Source organism: Colossoma macropomum, unplaced genomic scaffold (genome assembly GCF_904425465.1).
Source record: "Colossoma macropomum unplaced genomic scaffold, Colossoma_macropomum, whole genome shotgun sequence".
Lineage (NCBI taxonomy): Eukaryota > Metazoa > Chordata > Actinopteri > Characiformes > Serrasalmidae > Colossoma > Colossoma macropomum.
In genome coordinates, this window is record NW_023494788.1 from 10,056,234 (window position 1) to 10,071,927 (window position 15,694).

At 42.2% G+C, this 15,694-nt stretch overlaps 1 protein-coding gene across 3 annotated transcripts; it reads left to right on the forward strand.

Annotated features, from left to right (window-relative positions):
- The first annotated feature begins 462 nt into the window (after window positions 1-462).
- kctd15a (potassium channel tetramerization domain containing 15a) lies at window positions 463-14,724 on the forward strand. 3 transcript variants are annotated; one of them, XM_036568312.1, is made up of 5 exons: window positions 463-1,241; window positions 3,077-3,252; window positions 6,428-6,572; window positions 11,112-11,417; window positions 14,373-14,724. In XM_036568312.1, exons 1-5 carry the CDS (start codon window positions 1,230-1,232, stop codon window positions 14,529-14,531), a joined length of 798 nt encoding a protein of 265 aa, XP_036424205.1. In that variant the 5' UTR covers window positions 463-1,229; the 3' UTR covers window positions 14,532-14,724. The 3 variants fall into 3 exon arrangements, with proteins under 3 accessions (XP_036424205.1, XP_036424207.1, XP_036424206.1); XM_036568314.1 differs by lacking the exon at window positions 463-1,241 and adding an exon at window positions 1,297-1,542; XM_036568313.1 differs by lacking the exon at window positions 463-1,241 and adding an exon at window positions 1,434-1,591.
- Window positions 14,725-15,694: the final 970 nt, after the last annotated feature.

Genomic DNA, 15,694 nt, shown 5'->3' on the forward strand with positions numbered 1-15,694 from the left:
TGTCTCCACTTTCTTTGCAGATGTATGTCAGACAACCAAAAACAAAAAAGATAAGACATTGATTTTAGACTACATGTGATTTTATATATCAGATTAACTCAACCAGTGTCAGGCAGTAGTGTGGGCAACTATAAATCAGTTTCAGAAATTCAAAAGTAAAAGTAGGTAATCCGATTATACTTTAATAAAATAATCCCCTGGATTAGTTACAGATTACAGACCTGTTAAAATGAAGTTTTAAAATAGCCTAACCAACAGTTAGATAAACATCTGTGTTTTTTTGTCAAATCCTGAGAGACACAGCCTAAACAACACAGCAGGCAGAAAACAGGTTTGTTTGTCATTCATTCGATTCATTCGCGCTGCGAGTCGATTCGCTCGAATCACCGAAAAGAATCGTTCAAAAAGAACGATTCGATCGCCAATCGAATATCGCTGATAACGCCGCCACAGACGGTTTCCACCTTCCGCGTAGGCTTAAACCGCGATCCTTTCTCACCGCGGTGAACCTGCCTGTCTTTGCCCGGCTCAAAGATGCCATTAAGGGCTGGAGGGTCTCCGTCTGACCGTGCTGGAGATTGAAATGGCGCGTTGGGCTTCAGGCGGGCTGTGGGGGCGCTTTCTGCTCTGCCTGCGTTCACGTCCCTACACTCCATCCTGCTTTAATGCACATCACCGTGTGACAGATGCGGGGGGCATAGACAAGTTTGGCTCTTATTCCTCAAACGTGATGGGGTCGCATTCAAAACGTGCTTACTAGCCTGCTTTTATCAGCTCGCTCCTCAACTACTATGAGCTTCTGTCTGTTTTAGTTTAGTAGGAAAGCAAACGCAACACTGAGTTCTGTGTCTGGATCTCAGACATGGCAATCAGGTCACAGGTACTTCACTGAAACGCCTGTTTGTCGGTGGAAAAAATGGAAAACGGATCGGATTCGAGCTCAAATAGGTTCCCGACGTATGAATAAGAGAGATCAAGCGTTCATGTGCAGGCAGGGCTGAGCTAATTGGAGGCTAATCCTTTGCCCCCGGGGGGCGAGAGGAGAGCCCGGAGCAAGACTTCATCTCTCTCAGCCCCTGTCCTCTGTTATTCGGGGAGGAAACGCCTGGCTTCGGTGCGCTCTCACGCTTCGCCAACAACAAAAAAGAAAGAAATAAAAAAAAAAAGCACACGACTCGAGGACGGGATCGATCTCATGCTTTAAAGAGGGTGAAGATACAACAGCAGCGATGTCTTCCAAGGTAAGGAGCCCCCTGTGCAGGCAGTTAGCTTCAGTAGCAGGGCTGCCAGAACACCTCTTGTGTTAGAACCGAGTTTTTTTTAAAGCCACAGCGACCTATATCTCTCCACCGCTGCCGTGCTTTAAGCTTTGGCAGGCTTTCAGCTGCTTTTAGGAAGATTCGCGAGATTTTTTTTTACTTTTTTTCATTTTTCACACGTTCATATCTGGGATTTTACCGACGCGGTGGAGACAGACGAGCCGGTCTAAACATTTTCGCCCAAGTTGTTTCAGAAAGGACGAGAAACCTGCAGCCGTCAGAGGTAGATTTCGTGGCCAGATTGCTTCGGACGTCCTAAAATGTTTGAAACGGTACGGAGAGGGTTTTTTCTACTTCAAATCAGATTTTTGAAATCTGCCTTAAGTGTTAACTAGTTTAAGAGCTGAAGAAGCAGAGCTGTAGCTCCATGTGTGCTGTGAGGTTTCAGCCGTGAGTGCAGGGTTATGGACTCTGATAGCTTAGCAGATACTGGGTTCGCTTCATCCACATTTTCTCCACTTTGTGGCTCATTTATGTACCTTTTGGTATTAAAATGCGGTTAAAGTATGAGTTTGAGTGAAAAGAATAACGTTACAGCTTGGCTGTAACGTTCAACAACATAAGCTAACATTACTTGCTGATATTTGACAAGTTACTACAAAGCCGGTCAGCTTCTTATTCGAATTTTCCCGTTCCACCTTAAATGGTGCAGCAGTTCCATGGTGTGAGGCGGGCGCCAGAATGGAACTGCGGCGCCATTTAAGGTGGAACGGGAAAATTCGAATAAGAAGTTGGCGAATATGAAGGCAACTTCATAGGAATAGGAAGCCTCGTCAAGCTACCTCAGGTTTTCCTAGCGTGCTCTAACAAAAGACCAACGTCTGTCTTAAAAGACGTCTACTATTTTTTCCATTTAGACGGTTGGTGCAGTGTTTGTCGTTCTTTAAGCTCATAACCCAGAAGAGAATAATGAAGACAATTAGCCTTCAGCGTTGAGCCCCGAGCAAAGGAGGCTTCAACCGTGTGTGTTCAGCATTTCGCAGGTCATATTTAAGCTCTTTCATACTGAATAGCTGTGACATAATTTAGACTAAAACGGGCCTTTAAAATGTCTTGACAGGTGTTTCCAAAGCTCTCCACTGTCTCTGACTGAACTCTCAGGTCCTTACACTCAGATTTTAACAGTAATGTTTTGGTTTTTTTTTTACATAAACTACTAAATACTGACTGAAATACAATATCAGAGACTGGTGGAGTTGCCAATAAGAAACTGTGGCTTCTTTATAATTGGGCATTCTTTTAGTCAAATTCTGTGGTTCTTCTATAATTTACACATGTTTATCTTTTCTTTAACAGTTGCTTTTCCACTTCAGCTCGAGATGTTGATTTATTTCAGCTGCAAACTTTCAGAGATCCAAACCACCGGCTGTCATCAAACCTTTCATGTCTCACACTCACTCCCAGTACCTTTAATTAGGAGTTTACACTCTTTCTGTCTTCCCTGAAGGTAGACACCTACAGTACCATCCCTCTCTCTCTCTCTCTCTCTCATGCTCGTTAATAATCCTCATCCTTTCCTCCCCTCCGGTTCTATTAAAACTGGGATGCAAATTCTCTTAATTAGAGTTGTGCCACTAATTCTTAAGTGAAATACAGACTGGGGCAGATGTGTGAGTGATCTCACAGGCGTTGACAGGCCAGAAGCACACCTAAGCACTCTGAGCTCTGGGAGGGAGAGGACTGGCAGAGAACGGCAGTGCCGAGGGTGTGTTTTACGTGCTCCTGCTGAGGGTGTGTTCTTGTGTGCTGGTCCGCAGGAGGGAAGAAGCATGTCTCGTCTCTCTCTGACCCGCTCTCCGGTGTCTCCTCTGGCCGCTCAGGGGATCCCTCTTCCAGCTCAGCTGACTAAAGCCAACGCTCCGGTCCACATTGACGTAGGAGGACACATGTACACCAGCAGCCTGGCCACTCTCACCAAGTATCCAGACTCAAGGTAAGACAGTCTATCATGATGGTGGGAGTGGTAACCTGAGTCATATTAACCCCTTAAACTCTAGGCTTATTTCTCAGTGAGTATTAAAGTCCATATCCAACAACGACTATGTGTTACTCAATAACTGCTATGAAGGGAGTATTTAATGTAGTTGTGAGAGTGAAGAATGAAGTATGGAGCCTTTGGCAGGTTCCTAGAGTTTAAGGGGTTAAACATGTGACCTGTAAGTTATCGCTGTTCTAGATGTTGGTCTGTCCGGTGGAGGATGACTTCTGTACTTCCGGCCATCAGGTTGATCAGCAGATATGGACACTAAGCAGCATAGAGAGAGAGATTTCCTTTCAAGTCCTTACTAATATATTTTATTTCATATCGCTGTTGTCAGAACAAAATTTTGTGTCTCCAAAAAGCTTTACAGGAGAAGGAAAAAACATACTTTACTTGTAATGTAAAGTCAATTGAACCAGACATTTTTCCAAGTCATTTTAGGCCGTTCCTTTTGATCAATTTATCATGAAATTTACACACAATGTAAAGGACAACAGGCCAAAATGGAGATACAAAAATGAAGATACAAGGTTTTTTTTTGCGACAGCAGCGATATATTTCTCATTTTTACTTATGTTTTGTGATATTTTTGTGTTTGTTTATTTTTTTTGTGTTTGTTTTGTGTTGCTTTGAGGACTGCTCACTTGCCCAGTACTTCATTACCCCTTGAGGATAAAAATGTCCAATTCAATTCAATTCTCTTCAACTTTCTGTTATGAAATTCAATTTTCTCTTCCTTCCTCTGAGAGCGCAACTGTTTGACTCAGTTGAAGGCAAATATGCGAATGCATTGCTCTTGATCCTCCTGCTTGTCTTGAGTTCCACAGAGATTAAACTAATGCCTACTCAGATACAGTTTTACTCTTGTTCATGTTTTCATCTGTTATTATAAATATGCTTTTTGTTTGGTTGGTTAATAACTACAAAGCTAACATTAAGTACATTTCAGGCTTGTTACATGAGAAGCACAGTAAAAGGCTATCAGAATTAAACAGACCTCTTCTGAGAGGGGGTTTGTATGCAGTGTTGCAAGGTAATTTTAGGTTTTGAACAGCTTCGATTTCCAGGCAATATTACACCTCCCAACTCAAATTAGCCCTTCTGGGCAGATTTCGTTATTCCAATTCATTGTTGCATTGTAAACCAGTCAGTTTGTTCTACCAAATGAAATGCCACAGAGGCATAAACAGGTGGAATTTGCTTTTGTCAGTCAGAGACCTCAGGATCGGTTCCACAGTTTTACTGTAGAGCTGAGCAGAGCTGTTGCTCCCCGCCTCCTCCTTCACACCACCAAGATATTATTGCCACAGACCTTAACTGTGTTTAGTTGAGCAATTAGCAGAAACGTTAAACTCATTGAGGCAAAGACAACAATTCTGTGGGACACTTGTGTTTGATGTTTGTCTGAATTAGTTAGCGTTCCTCTGTAGACGTGTTCAAACATCAGGATTAAAATATCTAGATGCATTTCACTCTGGATGCACCACACTACTAAAGTGGCATTGGTCTTCCTCTCGCAGGGGAGCAGGCTCGTATTCAGTACAATGCGAGTAACATACCTAGACATGACCCCCCAAACCCTAAGCATGTGTACGTGGCCCATATTGTGGAAAGCTGACTTTTCCTTGCTTTTTTGATGTAGAGGAGTTTGATGTAGTATGTAAATATCGATATATTTTCCTAATATACCATTCACTGCCCAGTTCAAACCAACCTATATGAAAAATAAGCTGCATAAACAGCCTGTTTTTGTGATGTCATGAAAACTTAACACAATTTAGTGCCACCCATTCACACTGAAGTTATAAGGAGTGTTTTAGCCTGGACTGCTTTTTTTGAAAGAGGTCAGCCAGTCAGAACAGAGAGCATTTACGTGTATCAGTCTTGAAGGGGCAGTAAGAAAAATAGCCTGAGGTTGGGAAATGGTCATGCAAAAATGAATTATGACTACTTTCAGTACATAAAACCACACAGATCTTGTAAGAGGACCTTAAGGAAAAAGTAGATTACAAGAAAAAAGTAGGATAAAGTCCCTGAACTATATTCCTAGTAGTTATTAAAACATTAAAAATAGTTACTGAATAATACGTTTCAAGATCAATAGTTACATAATTATACTGCAGTTTAAGGGTCTGTATGTGGGCCTACACTTCAGTTTCTCACTCTCATAACTACACAATGTACATATTGGTGTGCAAATAATTCATAATAGTGGATAATAAGTATTAGGATTAATAATTGAATAGTAAGTCTAGGCTTCAAGGTGTTAAGGAATAAAATAAAAAAAAAACACCCAAACAGCACTTGTAGAGTTGTGAAATTCCTACCTGCTGCATCTCCAGCTCAATCCTCAGAGGTCTGCTGATAATTTACTCCCCAAGAGGGCAGGGTGTAGAGGGGTGCCACCTGTTAGAGAGGGGAGCATGAGCACGAGAGAATGAGGGAGTGCACCATCACATCTGCTCAGCTTAACACACAGCATGGCCTTCTCTGATTTAATAACGCAGATAGAGAGAGAGAGAGAGAGAGGGAGGAGGAGAGGAGAGCGGGGGGAGGGGGAGGGAGCAGGCAGCATTTTAATTGCTTTTCGGAGGAAAAAAAGAAAAAGAAACGGAGATGAAAAACTAAGATTGCCTGAAGCTATATGGTGAAATTCTAACTGGGGGAACTGCAAGACCATATGAGAAAAGAACCACCGCAGGCACTAAAGGGGGAATTGGTTTTCTTATTAAGTGTTTTGCATCAGTTTCCAGAATGAGAGAGAGAAAGAGAGAGAGAGAGAGAGAGTCAGAGAGAGAAAGAGAACATAAAATGAAATAGGAACATCTTTGCAGTGACAAGATGTAAGTTGATTTAACACAAAAGCAGGAATAGCATAGGACACGATTCCAAATGTTTGACCTCATTCTTCAAACCAGGTTAAACAATAAAACTTCATTATACTTGCATTTGATTTTGCTCAACCTGCTACGACAACAGAATGTAAAGGAAGCGAGTTATAAAGAATATGATGTTGTGTGTCTAGGATTCCTTATTGTTACAGTAAAGCCTTTGCATCGTGGTTAAATTCAAATGATCTGCTGAATGTAAGCTTGTTTGTCCCTCCTTCCTCCTCTATCCTTTCCAGAATCAGTCGTCTGTTCAACGGCACAGAGCCAATCGTGTTGGACAGTCTGAAGCAGCACTACTTCATTGACAGGGATGGGGAGATATTCCGCTATATTCTGAGCTACCTTCGGACCAGCAAGCTGCTTCTCCCTGAAGACTTCAAGGTACATTTCTGGATTTGTTTATTAGGAAAACACGGGATGTTTCTTCATTGCATCATGTTTAGAGCTTTGTTATGTTTAAGAATTGCAATTTTACACTGACTGCAGGACTCGCTGACAGTGATTAAGCTCAAGCCCACAACTATTAACCACAATGAATCGCATAGTTACAGTGATGTCCTCCAGCTGCTGCAGCAGCTCTGTTAGACAAATTCTGTATCACCCTGAACTGCAGCTGCAGTTAAACTTAATCAATCAGGATGGAGAGATTTTTTACCACCACTCTTAAAAATGATGGTGCCAAAAAGGGGAGATGCCATAGAACCGCTTTTGGTTTTTTTTAAGAGCATTTAAACAGAGGATTCTGTTATTCAAGGAAATTCCACATATTTTTCAAAATTCCTGCATAGTTCAGTCATTAATGTGTGAAATGGTTCATCGCAGAGAAAATGAACAACTCTGATGTTTTACAGTGGCGCAGAATGGCGATAGTGAGGGTTAACCATCATAAAAACAAAGTCTGAGGCATCAGGCAGTGTTTTCAGAACCGTTTTGTGTAATAGTTTTTTTGAGGGAGCTTTTAGAGGCATTAAACTCTTCAGATGTCTGGTTCCTATCATCACCACTGTGGACAATCCTGACTCTGTATGTTTCTTTACAATGAACCATTTCACACACTACTCTGAATGACTTTGTTTACATGTAATTATGCAGAAATTTTGAAAAATCAATGGCGTTCCCGTTGAAAGACCCATTTTTGTGAATGAGATGTGCAGACTTGTGCAAAAATTTGATTACCCCTGGTCAAATTATGTTTTGTTGATCTAACTGCAAAAAGGTAAATTTCTCTACAGGAAGCACATTTAAATATGACATATTTCTCCAATGTTTTGTGCAAATTTCTTTTTATTGTTTTTATTGAGTTTAACTTACTGGAAAAAAATAAAACAAAAATGTTTTATGTGCCAAAACACAAATTGTTGTGCATTAAATTTAGCAAATGTGTGTTGCCTCTAGATGATTATGATGATTATTTCCACTTAGAAAATCAACAAAAAATGTAATTTGACCAGGAATGCCCAAACTTTTCCGTAAGACTATGAGTGTGGAGAACCTTTTGCACATTTTAAGAACCTTCATGTAATGTAAATAATCTATAACAAGTAAAGGTTTTATTTCCTAGAACCGTGCACCCGAGCCAAGAACCATTTAGGAACCCTGATTTTTAAGACTCATATTTTCTAGCGTTCCTTGACACTGCGATTTTCATGAGGGTGTGGAAAAGCAAAAACGACGCAGTGGAAGACATCAGCTACAACGAGCAGAATCAAATCATTACATCTCATTACAGTCAAGCCTTCACAGTTCACTCATCACACTCTCTCTCCCCTAAACGCAAGCTGGGAAATATGCAAAAAGCAGTGAGTGACTGAATTGATCATCATATGCAGCCCCATCCAAACGCTGGAGGGCTTAACTCTGCCAGGCTCATGACTCTGACACAGTGGGTTCACAAGATCGATCTGTATGCCTGCATACTGCTTCTACATCTCATCCGCTTGCTGAAGGGAATCGTTCAACCCCTTGAAATAGTTTGAAAAGTTTACGACAGAAATAACTCCTCTAATTCACTCCCGATTTGAAAAACTAGTTACCTCTGATATATACTTCAGTCGGTCGTTGCTTGCGGTGATGCCGTAAAGTGTCAGACAGAGTTCTGACCATGCGGGCTAATGGGATTTCAGCAGTCTGCTAAATTCAAATTATGTTATTCACTCAGCTCTAACTCAAACCTGCTTCTCAAGACTAAGCGGCGCACCTTATTCAGTAGTGCAGCTTCTCTTTTTCTATCTCACATTCTAAAGAGGAGTCTCTCTCCATAGAGATATGTCTGCTGGATTTGGTTTCAGGGCATTGCCTTGCAGGGGGATCAACATACCTAACCCTCACTACAGGCCTGGGAAAGAATATCACCTTAAGACTTATGTTTCCCTTTGAATTAACCCAAGCCTGAAGGCCTTAGGTCTCAGCATGTTGTCAGGACCAGCATGGGCCAAAAAGAAGGAAAGAAAGAAAGAAAAAGAGAGAGGGAGAGAAAGAGAGGGCGAGCCAGACAGGGGTGGGGCGAGGGGCAAGCAAAAGCAGCTCCGTTTCGTGCGGCAATTATTAAAGCGTGTGGAGTCTGAGACGCTGCGTGCTATTGTTCGCTGTGGCATAGCCTACAGTGAAATGAGTGGTTCTTACAGGGTGGAGGAGAGGAGCTAGCTTTGTGGAGATCACTGTTACACACTGAGACAAATCACTGAGCTAAATGAGGAAGAGTTCTCTCACCTTTATCTTCAGCTTCGTGGTCCTAGACCATCAAGAGTGTAACAGTGAAATTGCATTTACAGTTTTCCTCTTACCCCAAATGTAGTCAGTCAGCTACGACATCAAAATAGACAAAACTATTGGCAAAATACAAGCTATAGGATGGCTGCTACTGTTATGTTTAGCTATGCTATGTAAGGGATGAACATTAGGGGAAAATATCTAATTACTATTTTTTTTTACTCATATTTTGACAACAATTTAATTTGCAGTTATTTTCTATAAATGGAGATAAAGGCCTGTTTTTTGGCCAAGTGGATGAGCATATCCATTTTTTCCTTCTTCAGACTCAAGCGCTGAACATAGTGCGCCAGTTTCCCAGTTAGTTATGTGGGTGTTTGGTTGCGTCTGATTGGTCTAACTCATCTACAGGCATTTCTCAGCTCTGTGTTTGGCTATAATGAAAATTATTCTCTTGCGATCTGTAAATTGCGCTCTTTCAAATTGCAATTTGAATATAAAAACGGTTAATCTTTCAGCCCTATGATGGGTCTGTTTTAAGCCACAGTGTTAGAAACCACATAACAAGTCTTAACAACTTGACACAGTTCAAAGAAAGTGTATGATGATTTTGGTATGCAGAGTGCACAGTGCTAATTGGTGGGATATAAGTTTCCATTACTTAGCCTCATTAGCCTGATAGCTCCAACAGAACCCAGATATAAAGCTATAGAAGCCAAATACGTCTGTCTGATTGACTAGATTTAGGATAAGCAGAAAACAGTTTACGTTTTTGCACTAGTGTTCCTATGAAGTATCTGTAAGCCTGTCTTTCTTATTTTAACTCTTTTATTTCTCATATTATTTCTCTGTGCTTTTCTGTACATTGTTAAACGAGTGATTCTTCATCGGTGTTGTTAATGCTAGCAGTGAGTGGCGGTGCCATCTGGTCTGGTGGAGAATGAAAGGGGCGAGAGGCTGGGGTGAAGGTGCTGCAGGGCAGTGAGAGCCTGAGGGGAATACAGGCAATCTGTACTGCCAGACCCCAGAGCCTGTGGGGGGGAGGGGAGAGAGGCCAGGGCAGTGCAGCCCTCTGCCCCAGTCTGGGCTAAATGGGTTTGAATGGATTAGCTAATGCTAAATGATTTTTGCTAACTCCAGTCAGGGTGATTTCAGTCATTAATGCTACAGTATGAGCACTTTTACAGACCTACATGCTAATGTGTGCTACTGGTGTGTGGAAAACTGTTCTGAATGATGCTCAGAAAACCTCCTGGTTCCATCTATTTATGATTTTCTGTATGCTATATTTTTATCATATACATAAGCTGCATTAATGAAGGTGTGCCATTTTAGCCATTTTATTTATTTTGCCTGATTATGATGTCCATTGTGACTTGGTTTTGGTCTGCCTACGATCAGAATCTCGCTCACATTAATCTCCTCCTGCTGAACCAGTTTGCAGGCTTAAAGGAGAATTCCACCCAAATTCAATACCTGAGATGTAAACAAAGTCATTCAGAGTGGTTTTTACATGGTTTAAAATTCTGTGTTGTAGAGAAACTTACTGTTGGCAGTGCAAATATAGCCATTGTTTACTGTCTATTATTATTTACTATCTAAAACGACCAGTGAACCAACATATGTCTTTTGTGTTTTTATATGTAATGATATAGTAAAATAGTGAAAAAAGCATGCACCTCTCCACCATCAATGGATTTTGGCCAATACCTTCTGAAAGCTGTTAACACAATATCTCACACATCAGGGAGTGTATTTGGAACCATTTCATGCAATAACTTTCTATAAGGTAACATACAGAGGCATTAAACTCTTTAGATGTCTGGTTCCTATCACCACCACTGTAAACAATTCTGATTGGGTAGGTTTCTCTAGAATAGTGTTTTTACGTCAAACCACTCTGAATGACTTTGTTTACATCTTAACCTTTTAAGTATGCAGAAATGTTTCGGTGGAATTCACCTTTAATTACAGGTAATATAGATATATGAGCCTCTAAGATGTGTCTATGGGTTTCACTGAGCACATGAAAAAACCTTTTAGCACAGATGAACAAACTGACATATCAGTTACTAGTTAAATAATCAGCTCATCCTGAGTTGAAGAGGGAGCTGAAGGGTTGAATCGTGCAGATCAGAGGTACTCCAGGAGCAGGACTGGGAACTCCTGGATTGCATCCACTCACCCACTGCCTCTGTGTTCTCTGTGTAGGAGTTCCAGCTGCTGTATGAGGAAGCCCGTTATTACCAGCTGAGCCCCATGGTGAAGGAGCTGGAGCGCTGGAAGCAGGAGCGGGAGCAGCGGCGGACGGCGCAGCCCTGTGAGTGTCTGGTGGTGCGCGTGACCCCTGACCTGGGTGAACGGATCGCTCTGAGCGGCGATAAGGCCCTCATCGAGGAGATTTTCCCTGAGACAGGAGACGTCATGTGTAACTCAGTCAATGCTGGCTGGAACCAGGACCCCACTCACGTCATCCGCTTTCCACTCAATGGATACTGCAGACTTAATTCTGTACAGGTAAATCCACCTCTATTAACAGACATAATGCTGTGATGCTGCAAATTTACACCAGTCCTGAAGGGCCAATGCATTGCAGTTTAGTGCTGTACTTGCTTGTTAACCCCCAAAGCTTAATATGTAAGGGCCTGTATGTGGGCCCACACTTCAGTTCTTCACTCTCATAACTACATCACTTACATATTAGTTTCTTAGTTTCTGAATAAAACATATGAGTTATGGAATAACAGGCCTTAAGATTAATAACTGAATTATATGCCTCACTTTTGAGGGGTTAAACAAACTTGACCAAAACATAATCTTTGCCGTTTCTGTATAACTTATAGTAGTTACTAAATAATAGGCCTTAAGGTTAATAACTGAACAATAAGCCAGCAGTTAAAACGAACTTGATTCAAACCATCAGTGGCTGACAGTTACCAGTCTTGCCAGATAGAGAGATGCTGTAGAAGAACCACTTTTGGATACACACTGACAGGAAAGAAAAATAAAAAAGACCTACTTAATGTGTCTGTAGTTTCTCCTAGACAACAAGATCAGATGGAAAGAAAAAGGAGACATTTGCTTAAGTCTCCTGCTGCTCAGATATTTCTCCTGAGCAAAGTCATTTCCAGAAATACGTAATCTCATGTCTGCTCTTGAGTTTTAATAGAGATCTCAGTGAATTCACACATTGTGCTCAAACTTGCCAAGATTAACACTTGTCTTTATCTGCTACTCGTCTAAAGACAGGAACTCAACCATCCTATCCAAAACTAAGACCCTTCTTAGTTTTGATGCTGTGAATAATTATAATTTTTCTCTCCTTAGGAATTTTAGGAGACTCGCCGTTAAGTCTACTGAGCAATCAAAGAACGAGTAAATAAGTGTTAAAGATGTGTTGGGAGCTGGGAAAACTCTAAAATATGCAGTGCAGGTTAAATACAGAAGCAGGTTTGGGAGAAATGCCAGTCTACAGTTACAAGAAGGTTCAGATGATCGCCTTATGTGTTTAAGCATGTATAGATGATGTGAGTGATGAGGTGGAAGGCGTCGTGTGCCCAAGAAGATTGAGATGCTGCAGATATTGTGTTGGAAGTGAGGAGTGGGGCATCATTGTTAGGTGGCTGCAAGTGGTGCGCTCTCTCACAGGAAACGCTGGAGTTGTGTGAGAGGGAAGGATGGAGGTGGCAGGTGTGGAGAAAGGTGTGCTTCCACAGCTGCAGAGGTGCAGTTCTGCCTCACAAGATGTTAACACATCCCTTGTATTTGCTTGTTTGGAAAGCGCGGCTACATTTGCACATGCGGGCACACTCAGGCGCGCACCTCTAATTCCAATGCCGGCATTAACGTAGGACTATAGAGTCCTGAAAGCGAGCGGAGAAGTCGAGGGGAAAAAGATATGCATAATTTATTTTTAACTCGTCCTCAAGACAAATCTCTTCTTTTGAAAAAAGTGCTCCAGCATATCTGTGCCTGGAGCGTTTTAAACACACATACTACATTTTTAATACCTACTTTGGTTTCTTTAAACAACCTAAACTGGTTTATGCGACTTTTTTTTACACATGCTTAATTGACTTACAGTATAACTAATCGGTGCATCTGCTAACAGTGTTTTTCCTGCCTTTGCACACTCGGCTAATTGTATCACGCTAGAGGTGCAGGGTTTTTTTTCTTTTTTTTTTGGCTATACGTCAGACACTCTTAAGCCCACCCAGTCGTGAGAAACATGAGAAAATTAAGCGAGGAATTAACAGAGAGAGAGAGAGAGAGAGAGAGAGAGAGAGAGAGAGAGAGAGAAAGAGAAAGAGAGAGAGAGAAAGAGAGAGAGGGGCGCGAAGGAGGAGAGAGGGGGTGGTATAGAGCTTGTTTGAGAGTTCAAAGTGATGCAATTATCAGAGCACTGAGTGTAATGAAAGTTTTGGAGCATTCAGTCTTTAATGTTCAATTCTGAATGCAGTCATGTGACCTGTGCACTTTCATTTATTCAATATACTGACTTAAATGAGGACTTACGGGGAGCTTATCATTAAACCACACTTCTTTTTTTAAAGAAAATGGAAAACTGTGTCGGCTAAAGCTCCACGCTGCTGCTGCTGTACCTGATCTGCTCTACCTGAGCAACACATAAGGAGAATTCATTTCCCCTGCAATACTACTCCCTGAAATTTTGCCAAAGGTTTTTTTTTAGCATCAAGTTCCAAAGTGAGGATAAGGGTGGACATTTTTCTCAGGGCCCTGCGATTCGACTGAATGTTTTTTTTTTTCCTTTGGTGGGACTTTTATCTGGCTCTGTTGCCTTGAGGCAGAACTTTCATTTTCATGTGAAGCACACTTGAAAGAAGTGGAGGAGTAAGTGAATACTCAAGGCTGCATCTGTTGAATTTCAAAAAAATCTACAACTACTCTGCCAGATAAAACATGTCATTGCTTTGCGGGCGCGTGAGTGACAGGGACAGGAGGTTTGCATGGAGTGTTCGCCGATGAAGCTCTGACAGTGGCAGGGATTGCGTTTGCTTTTGGAGTTTCGGATAGGGGGGGAAAAGAGTGGGGTGGTTGGGTTTTCGGGTCGTCAGAGGGGGAAGCCGTTCGCTTTTGACTCCTCATCAAACTCCAGTAAACAGCTGCAGGGGGAGTCTGTTCGCTCCCTCTCATCTTCACTGGTCTGTCTGAAGAGTGAAATCTTGGAGGGAAATGAAAGAATAAAGATAAAATATAGATAAAAAAGTATTTTTCAGATGCTACATTTTTCAACACCATTTCTGATTCATTTAACTCTTTGCCGAGCAAAAGTCGTTCGTTTGTGTCTCGTATCTTAACGTCTTAATTAATTGGCTGCTTGTTTCCCATAAATGCCTGATTTGCTTTTATCCCTTCAGAATTGCAAGAACTTAAGACGTTCTGCTAAACAGTTCTGACGTTAGCTTGACTACACCTGCATTGGTAACGCTCCGGTGCGCTGTTCTTCCTCAGGTGCTGGAGAGATTGTTCCAGAAGGGCTTCACCATGGTGGCATCGTGTGGAGGAGGAGTGGATTCGTCTCAGTTCAGCGAGTACATCCTGAGTCGCGAGGACAGACGTTGTCAGACCATCCACACTCCCATCCGGATAAAGCAGGAGCCGCTGGACTAGCGAGCCAAACAGCAACGAGAACCACCTCAAACAGACCCTCAATGAGAGACCAGCAGTGGACAAGGATAAAGACAGGAGTTTGGACCTCTCTGCTGGTTCAGTGGACTATTTAGGACTTTGTGAAGATGGAACTCTTTATCCAAATAATGAAAAATGTCAAGTCCCTAGACTGAATAAAGGGACGTCTTTAAAAGTCTTGGCTTGGAGGAAAAATTGCATTCTGTATATTTTGGTCTTCCACTCACTAGAGCACACTGTTACGGTATTCAGTCACGACCTCATTCGGCAACTGTGTTTAATGCAGAATTCATTTTTGCATACTAATCAGACCTCACCTTAGCAGCCCTTTCCAATCTGGAAATCTAATGGTCTCACGTTCGTTCCAGTCTCTTTCTGTAAATCAGATCCGTGTGGTTTCTCGCCGTCGTCTCGGTACGTGAAGGATGTGAGAACAGCGCTGAGAACAAAGGCATTTGATTGTGAGCGAGGAGCAGAGCAGGGCTGGCTGCCTGGACTGGCCGCAGGCGGCGTGGCCAGAGCGCTCGGGCTGCTAATGCATTCAGAGCCGCGGAGAGGGACTGGCTGTTAGAGCACGGCCGAGGGGAAACCTGCGCTTGTTTCGGGAGAGCTTTTCCGATGGCTTTTCCAATCCCCAAGAAAAGAACGAGCAAACGGACGGCGGTGGTTCAATTTGTTGGGGTGGCCAGTCTGCTTGGTCAGCAGCAGTACCCTTGTCAAGAACCACAATTAAATAGAAACATAAAAAGGACACAAAGTCACTGATTTGTAAACCTTGCTTGTCCAGGAAACCAAATCAAATGCCAGCGTTATTCATTTGGTTGTTGTGCCATTTTTTTTTTCCCTTTCCTTTTTTTTTTATCTATTTATTTTGTCAGAAACAATACAGATTAACCAGCAACACTGCCTGTCCAGCAAGACGACTATGAAAGTTAAATAAAGATCCGCCAGAGAAAACTAGCAGTGCCCTCTGCAGCCACACCGAATCTGTTTTGATGAAGGCAGCTTTAGGTAGGGGAAATGAGAGATTACTCAGATTAATGAATGCGAGACTGCCTTTACTGTACTGTCGGAGTCGCTGGCGGAGCTGGTCCTACCAGAGCAGAAGGGGGCTTAGTGTGCTCCTTGAGGCCCCATCAGGGCTG